The sequence below is a fragment of the Mirounga leonina genome, unplaced genomic scaffold, assembly GCF_011800145.1.
Source record: "Mirounga leonina isolate KUSES-001 unplaced genomic scaffold, KU_Mleo_1.0 Mir_174, whole genome shotgun sequence".
NCBI lineage: Eukaryota > Metazoa > Chordata > Mammalia > Carnivora > Phocidae > Mirounga > Mirounga leonina.
Window position 1 is genome coordinate 12,558,384 of NW_023270451.1, and position 20,925 is coordinate 12,579,308.

The 20,925-nt window shown below is 34.1% G+C and overlaps 1 protein-coding gene across 1 annotated transcript in view; it reads right to left on the reverse strand.

Moving 5' to 3' along the window:
• Positions 1 to 20,925, reverse strand: part of SEMA3A (semaphorin 3A) — a 204,055-nt gene that overhangs the window by 13,976 nt on the left and 169,154 nt on the right. The window contains exons 12-15 of the mRNA XM_035020474.1: positions 18,442 to 18,533; positions 10,978 to 11,019; positions 6,197 to 6,354; positions 2,295 to 2,362 (exon numbers count right to left, since the gene is read on the reverse strand). Of these exons, the coding sequence (XP_034876365.1) occupies positions 2,295 to 2,362; positions 6,197 to 6,354; positions 10,978 to 11,019; positions 18,442 to 18,533 (360 nt within the window). The remainder of the gene's footprint in view (positions 1 to 2,294; positions 2,363 to 6,196; positions 6,355 to 10,977; positions 11,020 to 18,441; positions 18,534 to 20,925) is intronic.

A 20,925-nucleotide genomic window follows, 5' to 3' on the forward strand; every position in this document is an offset into this window, starting at 1 on the left:
TTATGCTGAACTTCTTGGACTATTTCACCATTTCCTCCCATATATCACATGCATCTAGGCAGCATTGTTTACACAAACACACACACACACACACACACACCCAGTAACACTGAACCACAGCAATTCCCTTTCTTTCCTATAGTATTTTGACTGAAGTATCAAGAGAAAAAATGATTCATGTTCACTTTCTATAGCTAAGCAATTCTGTATTCTCAATTTTTAGAAGCTTTCATCACTCTAACTTCATCAAAACAGAACTTTAAAATCTGAAGCACTTTCCAAAGGCCATTCAACAGTCAACATTTATTTATACACAGTCTCACTTAAAAAAAAATATGCCTTTGGTCAGTTTTTCTTTGAATTATATGTATGCCCATAATTCCAGCCTATGTATCATTGTGAAAAAATAACAAGTGGGTCTACGAAGGAACTGGATTATTCAACAAATGGATGTATCTATCAGTAATTCTCCAGCAATCTTTAAAACATAGCAGAGTATTCTACGTGTGGTAGTGTATAATCATTTTTTATTAGTTAATTGATTGGTCGATAATGATGTTTCTTAAAAACATCTATTTTTAAATCTGGTGGTATTAATAGCAGTGTATGACTTAAGTCATTTCAACAATAAATAATAGAAGCGAATCGCTACTGAAAACCAAAAACAATAAGGTAAGTAGCTGTGCTATAGCTTCAAATATTTAGATCATTCATTCAATAAAAGTTTATTAAGTTTCTATAATATTCAAGATATTGCATCTGTTATAACACTAGGAATATAAGAGTGAGCAAAATAACGAAGTCTATATTGATACGGAGATTGAAGTCTGATCAGAAATGAGCTCTAGTTACACTGCTCTGTTTCTTTTACTTGCAGTTATTATCATTAGCTTCTCCATATCTAAGCAAAAGATTCTTTAATATGACAAATTAAATTACATAATACTGCATTGCTTAAATGGTGCTGATTATAATTCAGTATTTTTACATGACATAGATTAATGCAAGACTAGTTAATGTTTGGTTGTCCAACTGAAATACACCATTTGAAAAATTTAAGGAGCATATGTCAATAATGTACCCTATCTGTACAAAGACAAAAAAAAATCACAACATTTGCTCCAATTTAGTGGTAGCCTTTTTCTTTATAATGAGAACAATAACAGACAGTAAAGTCCTTGGCGAGAAATTGTGCAAGCAAAATGGACCCCAAATACAGGCTCAATTTGTGGCTACCCATCTCCTGGTATTGGCACCCCCCAGGCAACCCTGTGAGTGTTCATGAATCAGATACCAGCACGTATAGGATGCACAGCTGGGGGATCCAACCTTCAGAAGGTAGCTAGGTTTTGGAATGCATGTTGGGGTGTTATTTATGCAGTGTGTTTTCTTCCTTAACATTTATGAAATGTGAATATTGTAAACACAGAAGTAGTGAATCAAATCCAAGTTCACTGATAAAAATATCAGATCTTCCTTTAAGATCAACGTAAAAGACACCCAAAAGGTTAATAGGGTAATTATGTTCAATTACATGTAAAATATTTACATTTTATACTTCAGCTATTTTTAACTATGAATTGTTCGTTAGCAGTGATGTCATTGATACGTTTTCCCAGCAGAGGGAAGCACAGCCTCATTATTCTTTTTATAAAGGGTTGAAATGGGGGGGGTAGTGAGATATACTACAATTTTACAGCATTTTAAAGGAAGTTTGGTTGATATTCCAGCATTAAATACTGGACATTAATTAGGACTTGACATCTTTTAGGAAGCATAAAATGAAACAATCCAAACCCCCAGTTCAAGGGAATATCCTACTAGTAAATCAATGTGAAGATAATTGGAATTATCTTCTCCTTGACTAGGATACCCAATAACAATACAATAGGTCTGCATCATCAGCATAATAATTTGTATGGACTATTTTAAGGCTACATTTTCTTCTTTAATATATTTAAATAAATATTTCTGTTACCTACTGCTCTCAAGTTGTTCCTATCTACGAAAGCATGTACTTAAACCTGGCTTCTTTTTGGTAATATGAGAAAATTGAAATTTAAGCCTTGTAACAATCTAAAACTTGCATTTATCATAACTGCAATAATAAAATAAAATTCATTGCTTAGTATTCTTTAGAATCTTCCTTCTTCTAGATTTCCTTTCTCTTCAGTGCATTTCCTCAAGCATTCCGGCACCACTGAGTGCCCTGCATGCACATGTGTGGGTACACACTACTACTTACGATTTACCCTGGTATCAGCAGGTTGGAAGATGAAAGTGTTGTAACTTACCATGGTGTTGTAAGTCTGAACAGTGAGTCAGCGGGTCTCCATTTCTTATATCTTGTCGTCTTGTGCGTCTAAAACAATTACATTTAAAAGGTATTACTGCATCCTTATTCCATCTTGGGAATTTGTCACAAGAATTAAGAAGAATCAAAAACCAAAGACACCAGGAGCTTACAGGAAGAGATGCATCTATATCTGACTAAAGAAATTTTTTAAAGCAGTTCATTACACCTATAGGAGCAGTCTCCAGGTGATCAAAATGGAAAACAGTATACAAATGTACTAACAATGCAGAAAAGTCTTTCAAAGTTAGAATCATGGTTTATGTGCAACTGGATGCCAATCAGTAAAAATCTAACATATAGAAACTCAAATTCTTAACATCTTAAATTCTGAGGAAAATGCACAAAATATAGAATAGCAACCCATTTCTTCAATAACCCGAATTAAACTTTTTTTCTGATCACTAACGAGAGAGCGAGCTTGAAAATAAAAATTCACATGACTGTTTTCTTTCTCTTAATACTTATACATAATTCCTTAAATAGACTTTTGTTAAATTTAAAAGTATTAATTCTATGAAATCTATTTTTTAAGATTGTATTTATTTATTTGTCAGAGAGAGAGCAAGCACAACCGGTGGAGAGGGGCTGAGGGAGAAGGAGAAGCAGACTCCCCGCTGAGCATGGAGCCTGATGCAGGGCTCCATCCCAGGACCCTGGGACCATGACCTGAGCTGAAGGCAGACGCTTAATCGACTGAGCCACCCAGGCATCCCTATGAAATCTACTTTTAAGTTACTTTTAAATTTTTGTTTTTGGTTGCTATATCAGCCTTTTTTAATAAAACAATTCTTTCATGATCCTATGGCTATGACTGCAGACTGATTTACCTGTGAAATGAATAAAAGGAGAAGCACGGTAACAAATATTGTGGAGCAAATGTGCCTCTTGTCAGAGGAAGGTGAGAGAGAAGGACTCACCTCTAAGAGAAAAGCCAAATTTGCTATAAAAATCTAAATAGATTCCTCCTACCTACTGCTGCTCAGAACATGTTAGTTGCAACACATTCTGGGTGTCTTCTTTCCACACTCTGTTAGTGGTTGACCGGGAAGAAGGAGGTTGTCATTAGCCATTTCGAGTGTGAGCAGGGTGTGGAGTTTGAGAAAGAGGCTAAAAATGGAGATTGGCTACATATAACAGAATCAAAAAGATTGGGGACATGTGCCCAACTGCTTTCTTTGTGAATGTTAATGAATATTGTCTTGCTGCAAAGTTAGTTATCATCCCTGAAAAGAGTTCTCACAAGGGCCATTGAGATTTGCAAACATGGAAATTGTTACTGTATTCATAAATTTAGAAGACTAAAGTATTTATAGAGTTCTATTTGTAGAATTGGTGAGACTATCAAACAGATGTTGCACATTTCAAAATTGAGCCAACAAGGGAACTTGTGAAACACGAACCACAAAGCATTTGGGAAGGCATTTTTTACTGCCATTTAAGCTTTTGAAAAAAGCCATCATAAAGAATATATAAATTGGGAGGCCTGCCTCTAAACATCCTTTTCAAAGACACATGAAATTGGATTAAGTAAAATCTTCAAGGCACAACAAAAATGTGTTAATGATAATTCCTTCAATCTGGAATTGTAGGTATGCAATAATTATTTCAAATATATAACATACAGCTTTTTAACTTATTATAGATACAGTTATGATCTTATTTTTATCTTCTTCCTTGTTAAAAAAGCTTAAAATTTGAATGAATTATTGCTAAATTAGGTAATGTCATATACTTTCACGTGAAAGGAAATGATACTCATTTTTAATTCAAACATGAATTTCATGTTTTTCACTAATAAAAGCACCTAGATCTAAATGATATTAAGAACCATAAAAGTTCAACCTTAAATAATTTAATTTCATTGCTATAAAAACTGCATCTTGCTATTTATTAAACTATCCATGGTTTCTTTATTCAGTAACACATTATTTCCACACTAAACTTTTCTTTCAGATTTAAACTTCTAGCAAAATCAGTTCGTATATGAAAGAATACAAACACATCATTTCAATTCTGAATGTTGAAGGCTTAAGAAAATTGCTTTTATTAAATGGAATTAGCTACTACTACACTTACAGTTAATATTAACAAGATAACTGTTTTAATCTACATGGACTGATTATATATGAAAAATTTAAGTTGTACACGATTTAACACTATACAGCCAGTGTGATCTGAAGCATGTAATCAAAAGATGTAGGTAGACATTGGGATTATTCCTTCCTCCTAGAAGTTTTTCAAAACATTTTAAATGATCCAAATGTAGAACACAGCTTACTAGAAATGAAAAAAATCCACATCACAGCTTCTTGTAAAACATTAACTAGAGTAAAAAATAAAACAAACTTCATTGCTCCTAAAATGCAGTGGACCTTGATAACTCTGATTTCTATTTTATGTTTCAAGAGGTTGATGTGTATACTGTTAATCTTTGGGTTTATATTAGCAAGATATTGTGTATTATTCTCATCTTTCATTGCTCGTTTCTGAAATACTGGTAAATATCTACAGAGAGAGCTAGCTATATGTGAGCAGTGGAGAATATGCTGAGGTGCATATTTTGTCAGATTAGAAAGTGTTTTTATTTTTTAAAGCGAAAGTAAATCCAGTTTGTATACAACTTTTAGGATGTGTCTAAGAGTACCCTGAAGGATAACAGTACTCCCACACAGTACTGTATCAAATAATCAAATGCCTGTTCCTAATGCCCTCAATCTCCTAGACAGCAGCTTAGAGCTATGTTTTATCTAAACATATTATTTTAGATAACTTCTAGGCATATCTTAGCAACTTTTATTTAAGCATGTCCAAAAAAGATGCTTTTCAGTATTCAGAATATGCTTAAAATATTTGTGTAATACATATACAAAGATTAATAAATAGGTATCTTATTATGTGGTTTTATATTTCAAGTTCAAACACTACAAACACAAGATGATACTATGGTAATACAGTGGTCTTTAAGTTTGGGGGGTCAAATATATATTTTGGGTCAAATAAAGATAAGATTTGAGGCTAGTTAGTCAGCATTATACAAAAAATGTAGTATCTTTTTTTTTTAAAGATTATTTATTTGACAAAGAGAGAAAGAGGGAAAGCACAAGTAGGCAGAGAGGCAAGCAGAGGATGAGGGAGAAGCAGGCTCCTCGCAGAGCAGGGAGCTCGATGAGGGGCTCGATCCCAGAACCCTGGGATCATGACCTGAGCCGAAGGCAGGTGCTTAACAACTGAGCCACCCAGGCGCCCCAAAAATGTAGTATCTTTAAAACTAGAAAAATTTTTTCTTGACTTTTTGTAATTGAGTCCTTGTATACTAAGACTCTAAAAGTAAATAAATTACTTTCTTTGAAAATTTTCCACTCATCCAAGGACATGAATTACCTTATTAAAATTTAAAACCAGGACAGAATGTTGCTGGATAGAAAAAGAAGAGCATTTTTGGAGATAAGAGCATTTTGGTCAAAAGACACAAGGCCCAGTTTAGATTCTGCTTCTGACTTTCTTTGTGGTTTGGCCCTCATTTCTTCCCCTGTGTAAAATGAAGTTGGAAAACTTTCATAATTTCCGAGTGTAAACATTCAAGGACATTATTGTAATGTTTTAGATTTCCCTCAGTAATTTATTAAAACCATTTGTTCCATTATATTTGGTACCCAACTATAATTATACATGTTTTTCTGATTGTTTCGACTATTTAAGAGAAAGGAAAAGAAAAACCCAAACCCCTCTAAACCACTCATCAGAAAAAGGTGATGTACTTATGTGAAGAAAGCTGTTTAAAAACAGAATCAAGTAAGATAAATAGCAAACATTTGTATTTATTCCTAGTATTTCTCCTACCTCTTTGCAGTGGGAAAATAGCGAGAGCATGAAGAGCCATCCCAGGCACAGTAAGGGTCTCGAGCGAGGCAGCACTCTGCACAGGCTTTCCCATAAATATCACAGCGGTGTAATGGGAGCTGAGCGACCCCCGTGGTGGAACCGATATACAGTTGTTGCTGTGGAAAGAGTTTACTGTCAGGACAGAACAATTCTGTTTTTTAAAACTTTTTCTCTTAAAGAAGTTTACTTTTTATACTAGCGGGTTTTTAAAAAATCCCATTATTGGCAATTTGGTCAAAAACCTCGCAGATCATATGACCATTTAAAAAGACCAAGAGCGGGGCGCCTGGGTGGCTCAGTCGTTAAGCGTCTGCCTTCGGCTCAGGTCATGATCCCGGGGTCCTGGGATCGAGCCCCGCATCGGGCTCCCTGCTTGGCGGGAAGCCTGCTTCTCCCTCTCCCACTCCCCCTGCTTGTGTTCCCTCTCTCGCTGTCTCTCTGTCAAATAAATAAACAAGATAAAATTTAAAATAAATAAATTAATAAAAAGACCAAGAGCAAAATCTAAATATTTGACTAAAACAAATGTATTTTAAAGTATAAAACCAAGGGAAGATAGGAATGGTTATATATCAGTTATAGCTCAATAAAGGTAAACATTTAAATAAAAGATAGGAAACACTGAGTAATATAATTTTCAAACCTTCAGGTTTTTGTTCTTAAATAGCTTTTTTTTTTTTTTTTACTTCTCTGCTGTTTGTAATTTTGATTAATCAGCAAATCTACATTGCCATGTATTCTCTTGGTTTTGAGGCACAGATCATTTACTTTTGACTCATAGGTGCCCTATATCATTGCCTGTGATGTAGTTTGCCCTGCTATAAGAAGGAACAGGGGAAAATTCTGGTGCTTGCATTTGTAAGTTTTGCTCAACATCAACTATCTTGTCCTTGCACTACCTCCAGGAAGATTACTTTAAACAAAACTACTAAATTGTTTTTCATTCGAGAGATCATCAAATGGGGAATCAAGTACACTCTGGCTGGTGCAGTAGACTTGAACACAAAGCTTGGCTATTGTTGAAAAAGTGCTATGTTGACCATTAAGGTACCTGGATTCTAGATCCTGCCCTATATTAATTCTCTGTGTCATCTTGAGCCATTCCCCTAATTTTTCTAAGACTTTACTTCCTTACTCCCCAAATAAGTGTTTAACTAGATCTTTAAAGTATGCATTCAGATAAAACATTCAATAATGCCATTATGCTCAATGAATTTGCAATTACCAAATGAGGCAGAGTATGGGGGAAAAACTTTGTGGCAGCAACTAATCCAGGATTTCAGTACAGTTTTAAAAATGCCTTTTACATAGTGTAGCCAATGTAGCATTTGAGCAATGTTGCAAATACATGTAAATGCAGGATAAAATACAAATAAAACTGTTTTTGTGATTTCTCCACATTTTGCCGTAATTAGTATCGTAGCTCCCTTTTCTGGTACTAAAGGACTGAATGACTATAGTAAACCTTAAATGAAAGTTGTATAAATACTGAATCATGTAACAGTACACATGAAAAAAACCTCAAAAGTGTATTTTAATTTTCCTACTACATAAATGAAAAAGAAGTAACAGAAAAGCTAGTCTTTGAAACATGGTGTGCTCTTTTAATATTATAAATTGCCTGACAGCAATGGATATAATTAAAATTACATTTACAAATAACTTTCAAAGATGAACTACACATATAAACAAACATAAATTGAATGAAGATTGATATATTTATTAGAATCTATGAAATCAATGAGGTTATAAAAAGTGCTTATACAGATAATTCTGTGCTTAAAGCTAATCAGCTAACATACCTTAATAAAAGAAAGGGAAATAAGGGCGAAAACATAATACAGTAAAAACTAAATCACTGTTAAAACAGTTACCCTGATAACTGTTACCCTGATATTTATTGCCTATTCCATTTCAATAGTGAAGACTACTTGTACCAATATTCCAGTATAGTAGTATACAGAACATATACTATGGATGTGCAACCTCTTAATATAGTCATCTTTTATTATGAACCAAAAGATCCTACAAACCATGGCAAATTAAAAAGCAGTAGTTGAAGTCCTTGGGAGGGAAAAATGAGTATTGTTAAGCTTTTTGCTGAGAGAAAATTAGATTGGTTTGTACTTCTCTTGAAGCATCCACAGAACCAGAATGTGATAACAGTCAACCATGATTTGAAAAATATTAATAAAGAACTTAACTAATGGAAGGAACTTTTCCCCCTTCCTACCCTTTCTATCTCCCTTCCAAAATCATCTTATTAAAAAAAAGAAAAAGAAAAAGCTTAGACTATATTGAAAGCAGGCAATCACAATGCAATAAAAAATGAAATAAATTTGACATCTTTTTTAAATTTTTAATTAATTAATTAATTAATTTTTCAGGGAGAGAGGGAGAGCACAAGTGCGAGGGGAGGGTCAGAGGGAGAAGCAGACTCCCTGCTGAGCAGGGAGCCTGATGCGGGACTTGATCCCAGAACCCCAGGATCATGACCTGAGCTGAAGGGAGATGCTTAACCTACTGAATCACCCAGGTGCCCAACATGTGATGCTTAAACAAATTAGTTAAAGTGGGGTAGCCATATCCACAAGCATGGCTGGCATTGGTGAATATGGACTAGTGGAACCCTGTATTGTGGTCAGAACTATTTAAAAAGCTACTGATCAAGTTGGTCATACCAAATCAAAGGATCTCTAGGATTGGCCAGTAACTTAAGAAGCATAAGCAAAATTCATACTTACAAATTTTTAAGAATATGACCTTTGAGTTGGGAAGGACTTATTATCTAAATGGTAGTATCTAAATCTATCATATCCCTTTGGGAGAAAACCAGAGAAATAAACACGGGCATTAAAAACCAAAAATAGGCAACCAAAATTACTGCCATGAAAACTTAAAGTGGGATAAAATGCCCCAAATTAAATACAACTCAAGTCTAGTTTTCATTTTACAATTATTTTGCAGTACTATTAAAGAATTATAAGACTACTTATGCTATCTAAATGAAATATAGGGGAGGCTTGTAGGCACCATTGAGCATAATCCAGTCCCTAGCAAGTAACCTGATGTGCTTTTTCTGCCTAATTTAACATCACCACAGGCTTTCTCACTATCCTCCTTAACAAGTTTCGGGTCATAAGCAGGCGATGACTCCATTTATCCAGAAAATTACTTGCAACACTGCTTGTCCCTCTTGAAACTACTGCCTCACTTTTAAAATTTCCATGAGCATTAGTAAAACTGATTCAGATCTGAATGAAATCAAACTTCTAGTAATAGAAAACGAAGACTAGGAATACTTTTCTTGTATCATGGTGTTTTAAACTGATGAACTGCTTTTGGTATTTTGAGTGTTTTTTTTTTTTTTGGTGAAATGTGTTGCATTTAACAGGCAATTCTTAAAGTACTTAAAATATTTAAACAAAAAGAGATATTTTATAAAACTATAAGTAACGTAATTAAGATTGGCAATGAAACCAAGCAGAGAATAAATAAATAATTTTAAAAATCATTAAAGGAAAGAATATCCCAGGCTAGCTTCCATTCTGGAAATCCCCGGATTTCCTTGCCAACATTTGACAATTTTTAGATTACAAGAACAGGTGAACACATACTTATGAAGTGTAAGATAACAGTATGAGGGTCAATAATATCTGCACTCTGACTTTCTCTAAATATCTTGGAGATTATCAATCTATTTTGATATGTAAGTGTGGAAAGGATATACACTGAGTTTTATTGGCATAGTATTTTAGTGTCTTGTACAAGGGCTAATGCATGGTCAGAGATAAAACATGTAAACAATTCAGGAATAAGATTGGCCAAATGATTTTCATATTTAACAATTTTATATATAAGTTTTTGGAACAGTCAGTGAAGGGCTTCCTACTCCATTCTGGCTTTTTCTGCTAGGTTATTTAATAATTAATTTCAACTCAGTTTTTATTTATTTATTTTTTTGAGTTACCACTGATACACTGGATAGAAAGGCTATGTAACATTTATGGGGAAAAGATAATTTATTAGAAGTTAAAATTTTATTTGTTTTGTACATATAATGTAACATTTAGGAGTCATTTGTGTTTCTTAAGTGTCTTGCCAAAGCATTCATTCAATGTGAATGCAAAGACTATTAACATGCTGCCCTTAACGTTTGAATTCATGGAGTTTAATAATTTATCATTTGGCAGTGACTGTTTTGCTGTTTTCCTTTTATATGTAGCCAAGCTAAATGTTTTCTCTAGTACACAATACTACTGAAAAAGTAAAATTAACTTTTGAGTCAAGATCCTCCAAACATATACAGCCCAGTGCACAATTTTATTAGCTTATAAAATATATGTTGTTTATTCATGCAAATTAAATTAAATGATAAACTTATTTATATTCTCAAATATCCACCAATGCTATTTTTAAGGACAGATGAAAATAATTACTGAGCAAAATATTACAATGACCCCAAAAAAGAAACGCTATAAATGAAAACTTACAACAAACAATGATAGCAGAAATATATTTATTGGAATGTAAGATTGGTCAAAAACATGGGGCAATGAAAAGGATCTTTAATTTTCATTCTACTACCTTACTGTAAGAATGTTCTTTCTTTTCTCTTTCTTTTTGGGAACTACTGTTAATAAATCTGTAAAATTTGATGAATCACATATATGTTTATCTAACTGAAACACAAAATTAACAAAATATAGAATATTGACTGTAATACATAATGATAGTACCTGCTTGGTGGAAAGCTCCATTGCTGAAATAGTAGTTGGCTCCTACAGAAGAAAAAGAAAATGTGAACTGTTTGGTCAGTTAGCAAAGTCAGTCATTGATATTAATTAATTAACACAGAACACCAACATAAGCTTTCAGAGAGTTAACTTCAGTGTCTACAAGAAGCAATATAATTGGGAAATAAGATACATGAAGGAAGCTGCATACATGAGTATTAAATATGTGGACAGACAATAGGAGGATATTAATGTCTTCCAGTCAAAGACATACATATTTGTAGTTGATCAAGTTGGGTTATTGCTCATTGCAGTTAAGAGAGACTATGGGACTGCCCAGCAAAAGAGTCTTGGAATTTTAGGCCTATGTTAGTTGATTTGAGGGAGGGTCCAAGGAAGTGGTGTTTGCTCTGCTTGGGATGTTGAAGAAAGCAGAGCTAATTCTATGATTAGGTCTCTTCATACATCTTATTTAGGAGGAGGGAAGAGCAGATGAGGCTAAAGCAATATTTGGTAAAGAAGGAGCCATTACTCATATAGGTAGGATAGGGGGATATTTGGTCACTTTTTTTGGTGGTTTGGACAATATTTATGGTCTTGTCTGTTTTCAGACAGGATTATAGAATGGTCTTGCTTTTTTCTTGATTCATCATGGTCACAGAGTAGCCTTGTCTGATGCTGGTGTTCTGTGAGAATTTGTATGCTCAAATGGAGAACACTGGCCTATGAGTGCCAGGCCAGCTCCTAATAACACCAGTGACAAGTTGATAGTATTAGGCTAGTTTCCAGCTGTGAAGGACTGAGAGCTCAGGGTAGGATCAGATTACTTTATTATTATCAAAATGACTGTTTAATGTGCAAAGGCCTACACTACACATTTTTGACAGAGTACATGGTCTCTTCAATTTCTATCAACAGGCTATCTAGAGATAGTAACTAGGGAAGTAATAACCACCAATATATTTTGATGAGTGCTTTGCTGAAGCCTATCATGAGCACATATAGTTTGAATAAATAAATAACATTCTTTGATTAACTTAGACCACCAAAAGGCTATTCACCTGAACACATTAGCTTATATTCTCTCAGATTTACTTTCACTGAACTCTGCTCCTTCTATCTTTCATCAATGACATACTAAATATTAAGAAGGAGACTGCTTGAGGGTTTCAGAGATGGCTGATGAGAAAGAGGCTTAGGTGGGAAGAATAATCTTAAAAGGCCTCACTGTGTAGGTGACTAAAGCTGAGCCCTAAACCAAGTGTGAAGAGTTGGGTTCTGAAGCCAAACTGCATAGATTCAAATGTAAACCTGGACACAAGTGTGATAGTAGGTGAGGTATGTAACATCTCTGTAATTCAGTTTTCTTATCTGAAAAATGAGTATGATGGTATCTTCCCTGTAGGATTGATGAAAAGATTAAATGAGTTCATAAATGCAAAGTACTTTACAAATGTGCTTGGCACGTAGTGTTTACTCAAATCTTTGTCTCCTTCTCTCTCTCTTACACACACACAACCCCCATATCTTTTACTTGCTTTAGTTTTTCTCTCTAGTGCTTATCACTATCTGGAAATATACACATACATATTGCATTAATGGATATATATGATATATATATAACATATATGTGATATAAATATAACATTTATTTTGTGTCTTGAGTTTCCCCTTATACCCCAAAGCAATGTCTGAAGTTCTTATCTGCAGGTAGGGAGCAGGAGTGAGGAATGAAGGATTAAAAAGAAGGAGAAAAAGTCAAAAAAAGATGTGTTATGAAGTCACCACTGAGAGAAAATCTGAAGACAGTAGACAGTGACTCTCAAAATTGTCCACTGAAGTTTGTACCAAGAAAAGTATTTATTTATTCATTCCAGTACTCACTGGATGCCCACAGGAGTGTTAAATCTCCCACACCTCCAGCTGGGACTCCTGTCCTTTTGCCTGCTGTCAGAGAAGTCCTGGGGCACAGAGGGAGGCTGTGTTGGATGGAGGTAAGGCTGACAGGATGTAAGGAGAGGCAGCAAAGGCATCTCATATTTTTTTCTTTCTTGTTTGTCCCCATAAGTCACCCCCCCCCCCCAATTTAGAAAGGAGATGTTTGGCTGTTTCAGTCACCGCTATATTCCTAGCACTTGGGATTGTTTCTGGTATTTATACGTTCTCAATAAAATCTGTTAAATGAATGAGTGAATGAAAGATAAATGAATGAATGCTCTACCAATGTCTCCTTTTCTTTCCTATCTCTTCCACTTTCCCCATGGCATTCTGTTCCTTCCACTTAATTTGCCTAAGATACAGGTAATCATCTTTTAAAAAGGTCTTTCCTTAATCTTTTCAGTTCAGCTGAAATTCTTTGAAAATAATCTAAGGATTCTATACTCACTGTCTTTACTTGTTCATGTCCTATTCAGTGCCATTCATTCCTCAGCCCACTGAGGCTAGCCCCTCCTCTGGAGAGGTGGCCTATGAATCTCAGAAGCAGAATCACTAGTGAACTGTATTGGTGAATGAACACTTCCAGTCTATATTATTATTACTGGGACTTGTTTGTTTTATATGGCATGACTGACTACTCATTTCTTGACTGCTTCCTCTCTATTAAATTTCATTATGCCTTGGAACTCTTTTTTTTTTTTTTTTTAAGATTTTATTTGTTTATTTGTCAGAGAGAGAGAGAGAGCACTCACAAGCAGGGGGGAGCGGCAGGGAGAGGGAGAGGGAGAAGCAGGCTCCCTGCTGAGCAAGGACCCGATGCGGGGCTCGATCCCAGGACCCTGGGATCATGACCTGAGCCGAAGGCAGACGGTCAATCAACTGAGCCACCCAGGTGCCCTTGATTTCAACATTCTTAAACTGAGATCCTAGAATTTCTTAATTAAAAGAAAATTATTTATTTTTTGGACCAGGAAATTAGTAACAGTTTGGAATAGGATGTGCTATTTGCTGCCTGCCGTTGAATTTTAATAGACAATATATTAAGATGACATCCATTTAAATAAGCTATATTTTTTTCTGAGAAATAGCTGGTGGTGAATATGACTTCCATTTAAAACAGATGTAGCTTCATAAGCATTTTTTCATGAAACTGGTTTCAATTGCAAAGTTAATTGGTGTTCGAGTAAAAAATGAAATTAAAAACTTAGCATCTTTTCAAGATTTTCTATGACTCTAATTTACCGTATTTTTTTCCAGATATTTTAATCCAGTCCTTATTAAACTTTCGCGCTTGCAGAGCTTTTCAACCTGCTGATCCCAGGAGAATGTGACATAACTCCCTGGATGCTAAGCACGTGGATACCCCGTTAGAATGAGTTAATAGACTAGGTTTTAGAAAGCATCAATTATGTTTTACATTTGAATGAAAATTAAACTCTTTCATTTGTTAGCTCAGCTGTTCATGGAATATTGCATAAATTGAGTTTAAAATGCATGCGTTATCAATGTAACTGCCTTGCAATCCTTTGCAGTCAATAGGACTATAAATAAAACCCATTGTACTAAATGCACAGCAACTTGATATAACACTCCACTGTCTCAAAAGTAAAATCTTCCTTGGACTGGAAAGAAGATCCCACAGTAAGGTAGTAATACCTTACTACTAATATTAATTTACTAGTAAAATTAATTTGTAAAAAGCTTTAAAAATTTAAGAAATTAAGAAACTGAGGCTCAATTGACTTTAATCAAGTTGTTCAGAATCACTAGTAAATATGATCCAAATACACATTTATGATTACAAGTAATACTTGGAATTAGGTTCGTGTCTTAGTACTTCAATACCATTTCAGTACCATTTTGAGTATGTAATGGCAATTTAAAATCATTTACTATACCAATGCCAATTTTATTTCACCTCTTATTACCTATTAAAATTTTATTCTAAAATGGATTTTTTTTTTTTTTTACTGAGGAATATTTTTCTTTCTATTCTCTGAGTGGGATTTGATTTCACCCAGAATAAAAAAAGTCTCTTGGATGTAACTGAAACCACTGGAATGTTCTGTGATTAGCCAGGGTGTTTTCCTAAAACCAACCTCAAGATGGCAATGGACATAGTACTGGCTTTAATTCAGGCTTTTATATGAAGTTTGGTTATTCAGCCTAGCAAGGACACATAATGAACATGGTCTCCTGGAGATGATATTTGGTAAAATTAACATGTTGGTTGACATTAAACTCCAAGAGTATCAGATACTACTATGACTCCAAATCTGTTCTTTGTCTATTTACTTTGTCAAAATATTGTTACACTCAGGTTAACACTTTTTAATTTTATTTTATGTTAAATGGAATGACATGCAAGGCTTAAGTAGAAATACAGAAACTGTAACATTTCTCTACTTGTTTCACTGTATATAGCAATTGCTTTAATGTGTTGTGTTTTTTTCCCTTCCCACTACAAAATTAAACAAAGTTTGACAGTGAAATATTCCAATTGCTAGACCACAATATATGTATGAACTCTGCCTGATAGAATAGAATGTTAAAAGTAAATATTTCTCTAAACTCTGCCCAAATATGTTTTGTCTACTTGAGTGCCAAAGAAATAATAATGACAATAATGCATAGCAGAGAATATGGGAGAGAACTGGAATATTTATCTATGGAATGAGATGTGTCCCAGGTTGCAAACAATCTTTCTACAAAAGTGTAAATTCACAAAAAATCACTTTTCTACCAGCACAATATTACCTGTTTACATTTAATTGTTAGAGAATGATCAATAATCTTTCTCATGGTATCTTAAAAACCTCAAAAAATGTCATTCCAATAGTTGTCAGAGGCTTAATTCAGCTGTGTATTTCTCTGGAAACTGCAAAATATTAACAAAATCTAATAGATATATATATTTCGCTTGCAAGATTGTTGGCTCTCAACCTCTCAAGATTTTAAGTCATTTAATAGATTAATAGCTTAAATTCATATCTTTTTAAACTAGAATTTTTATTAACGTACTAAAGAACATAGGTAAGGTGTGAAATACAAACTTAAAATCCTAGAGACACAGGGAATTTAATATACAACAACTGAAGGGAAATACGCAACGGGAACATGACAAATATAAAAGTAAGAGAGTCTGGAAACAATTAAGACATTTTTAAGTTAACATAATATTTCAATATCTCCTGTAACTTCACTTGCAACAGTGGTAGCAATATAAATTTCTAAACAGAGTTGGTAATTTTTTTTCTTTGCACTAGAGATTACTGTGGGATATAAGCAGCAGGATAATTTGTTGCTGTTCCCAGTTTGTTTTCCACATATTCTGGTGCCTCACTTGAAGTATGGCCTCCCTGAGGAAGACCATAAACTCTTTAATTTCTCATATTTCATTTTTTCATCAATACTGATTCCTTCATTCATTTAATAGATGTTGGTTGAAAACATTTTAGGCTCTGGAGACACAACAATGAACACAAGACACCAATTTACTTTTTCACCCCTCAGTCCCTGTGATTTGTTTGCTAAATCTAGATGGACTCTATATTGTTAACACAGTCCATTTGGATAGTTGTATTTTTGAATTTGTAGGCTAACGTATCAATGTATAAATACTGAAATGGGACTTAGTGAACAATAGTGATTAGGTATTACTCTATACTAGACATAAAATAAGGCCAAAGTACATGATTTAAAAAAAATTAGAATAGAATTATGAGGATTTTTATTATTTTGAAGACTTAAACCAAGGATTAACAGAAAACTCCACTGGAAATGTGGTTTACTTTCCATGTAACTAAGCTAAATACAACTGTATTAATAAAATTTTGAGCATAGAACCTGGCACTGTCCTGGACGTTTCATGTAAGTGTCTCTAATTTTTCTAGCTTCCTTGTGAAGAGGGTATTACAGTTGCTGTTTCACTGATGGGGAAGCTCAAAGAAACCATATAAGTGTTCCAAAAAGAAATGCTATGTGTGATTGAAGAGCCTAAAGTCTTTCCACCAGAACACTGTTTAGCTGTTATTACAAGATATCTGAATGACCAGTTATCTGTTTCAGTGCTAATCATAATTTTAATCGTATGAGTATATATTAAGAGCTTGCCATTTTCTACTTCATTTTTTCTTCAAAATATTCCTGAATAGTGGGCAAGAACTCAACTGGGTTAAAAAAAAAAGTGGTCCAGAAATACGGGGCTAAAAAAAGTCTTAGGAAGTCTCTGCTCCCAATTAAAATATTTAATCAACTGATAAACTTAATCCAGCAGTTTACAGATAAAGTATCTGGAACACCTGGGGACTAAAATGAGATAATTTTGAGTCGTGAGATTAGATCCAATGTTTTCTCATTTTCTGCCTATTCTTCTAATTCCAGTTTATTTGGCTGTTGTAAATGCTTCGTATGTTTGCACTATGCTTTTAATAAAAATTGAAGTAACACTTTTTAGGGGCATCTATTTCCCTGTCGTATCTCATAAATAATTCATACCAAGGTCTGTGCTTCAATCGGGACTCTTGCTATTAGCTGGCTGTCTCAAAGAAACAGCAGACATGTGGTGTATGTTATATTACTTTGGTTCTCCTCTCCCACTTCAACCCATATCCTGCTGCCTCTCTCTACCCCCAGTACTATACAAATTTACCTGGGCCATCTGTGATTCTGGACAAAGGAACAAATATCTATACATTTTTTTTTATTATGTTATGTTAATCACCATACATTACCTCATTAGCTCTAGACGAAGTGTTCCATGATTCATTGTTTGTGCATAACACCCAGTGCTCCATGCAGAACGTGCCCTCTTTGATACCCATCTCCAGGCTAACCCATCCTCCACCCCCCTCCCCTCTAGAACCCTCAGTTTGTTTCTCAGAGTCCATAGTTTCTCGTGGTTCGTCTCCCCCTTCAATTTCCCACCCTTCATTTTTCCCTTCCTACTATCTTCTTTTTTTAACATATAATGTATCTATACACTTCTTAAGTGTGTAGACTAGGAACACATAACATATTTGGCACTAGTGATATAAAAACCTCAATTTTTTTTTACTAACAAATGATTTAAGAAAATATGATAAAACGTTTAATTCATGAATAAGCTAAAAAATGACTGAAGTGTCTTCATTTCCCTGTCATTCTGAATGGTAGTTTTCCTTTAATACATTCATGGAAGTTACCTCTCATCCCAGTTATATCATAATGCACAAAAGAGGAGATTTGGGGGTGGGGAGCAACATGAGTTTATTAACTGAGGTAACTTATATAAATAATATAAAATGTAAATCATATATTTTATTATTGAGAAAACAAAATATGAGCCAAGAATATATTTCTTTACATTTTTAGATTTAACTAGCATTGAAAGTTTCAAGGTTTATTTTGACTAGTGTCTGGCTTTCTAATTGACAAGCTAATTAGAAGGGTATGCTAGACTCCTTGTCCATACCAAGTTCAGTGCACAGCTGTCCTGGGGGAAAGACATACAAGTGAACTTGTTGACACTTGAAATTAAGCAGCACTCACCCGAAAAACTGTCATTTCTTCCAGCAGAACTTCTTCTAAATCATGCCAAGTCTCCTTAGGAATTGAAACTACTTTAAGAACGGTCCCAACATCTTTGAAAGAAAGTGGAGGGGGAGAACACAATTTAAACAGGTCTGAACAAAGGATAGTGTTAATGAATGGAATCTGTATCTGGCCAGAAAAAACATTTGACCTCAGTCTTCCTTTTACTTTTTTGTTATAGCAGTAGTAAAATATATATTCAAATGCATTTCATGCAAGTGGATAAACTATGAACATAGCTGTGGAATATAAACAATTGAGTTTTTAGAAATATATGAAGCTTGGAAGATGGCTTTGTCCTCAACTTGCAAAATTAAAAAAATATATATAATAATCACTAGGTTGAATTATTGTGTTTAAAATTTTTTTTAATCTCCATTGTCAGGTATCTCAGGAAAAAAAAAAAAACCTAAAAAAAAAGATAATACCAATTTGATATGACAGGTTTTTCCACTTTTGTTGTGAAATCAAGGACTGCATGTGAAGACTTAATGCAGATGCAAAATGCAAGGAATGCTGTCAAGCAACACAAGTAGTCAGAGCTTCCCAGCCTTGCTGCTCATCCTCCTGCGCCTGGAAGCCTTTAGTACTTATAGGCCCCTAAAGACAGCTCAATGACCATTAAGTGATGAATGACAATAACTTGATTTCCCAAAATAAACACCTTGGATTACTTGTCCCGTGGTTTTTCAATAATGGTTAACTTAAGCAGGTTTGGTTAACAAATTGGTTTGATTAATGTCTTGAATAATCAATTTTAGAGTACTAAAGAAATTTAAAATTCAGGAGCATAAATCATAAATTGGATACATTGTATAGAGATTTAATGCACTGTTTATCCTAATTCTCACTGTGAAAAGAGACAAAATGTTTTAAGGAAAAGAGTTGTTGCTTTTACTCTAAATTGTGTTAAGAGGATACTATTTTTCCAGTATTTACAAGTATGTTCCTATTCCTTGATAGAATGAAGAACGGGATCTTACTAAAATAAAAAAAAATGGACTCTTCAACATTTCAACATTCCAGTTCTGATCAGCCAATCAATTATTTTTAGCTTCAACTGGCTCATTTTAATCCAGTTCAACTGACTCATTATTTAAAAGAAAATCAAACATCAGGAAAATAATTTAATGTATTCATTGAATAACCACTAATAACCATTTTCAGGGGATCAATATGATGTGCTTTGGGAGATCAAGAAAAGTTGCTAGTGAAAAAAAGAAAGAAAATTTGCTAGTGTGTCCTTTGTAAAGTGGAAAAAAAAAACCAAAAACGCCCTCTGTTAAGAGGTTACTTCTATGTTTATAGGACTTTAGACTACTCATGACACCAAAGATTAAAGGTAAATTAGGTTAATCTACTCAGTGCCTCTGATGGGTTTCCAGTATCCAAACATAACTTTATCTGTGTTCCAGATCTAGTTTTACCGAGTAGTATTTCAAACAATTTCACACAAATTGAATCAGATTACTCAACTAGGATCAATATACTATGATGTGCAATTCAGTTAAAAGATAAAATTACTGTAATCAATTTACTTTGCTGACAGATGACCCTGGTCTGTACTGACCGATAGCCATCCACATCTTCAGACATTCAACATACTCATGAAACTGGTTCCTTTAAGGACAGCTTGTGTCCAAGAGGAATTAAAAGCTCATGACTGGATTTCTTTGGTCAAATAGCCGAATGCAAGTCTCTGTTGCACAATGAGTGAGGGATTTTTCAATGTGTTTAGGCCAGAGGTGAAAAAAAAAAGGTAAGTGTGACATTACTGAATAAACTTAACTACTCTGTAGATAGATCTAGTTATATTTTGACATTAATTGAATACAAATCCTATCATCTCATAATTTCTGAAGATTTATATAACCAGAGGTTGATACTTACGATTCATTAATTTTATCAAACTCTGAGTCTCAATGGGACTCTTTTATTTGATAAATTTTCTCATTCATAAAAGTAGACTGCACTGTACTGCTCAGACTCTGACATTGTTACACTTGATAACAACTATTTCACAATTTCCTTATAAACTTTAAATCTTTAAAGCATTTACCACACAATTGCCATTCCCCTGTACTTAATTCAGCTTTTTTCTGTTTCTCACCAAGGGAAAAAACATGCTCTTATACCAGGTTTCAGCAGAGCAGTCACTTTGCTTCTCATTGATTTATGTCAGTTAACAATGCTAATGGAGACTAGGAATTTATTGCCTTGGAATCTGACCCTAACTAGCAAGTTTCAGTTTTGTAACTGGTGCTTTCAAAATAGTATTAATGAAGAGAGTAGGGGGAGAATATATCATAATAGCAATGGGATTCATTCTGAAAATATACCTGTAAAAACTTTGTTGGTAATTATGGAGTTAGTAAAAATGTGTTGTTAAATTTCTATAGAAATGGAACTAAAATGTATCTGATGGTTCTTTAGGTCCATTTT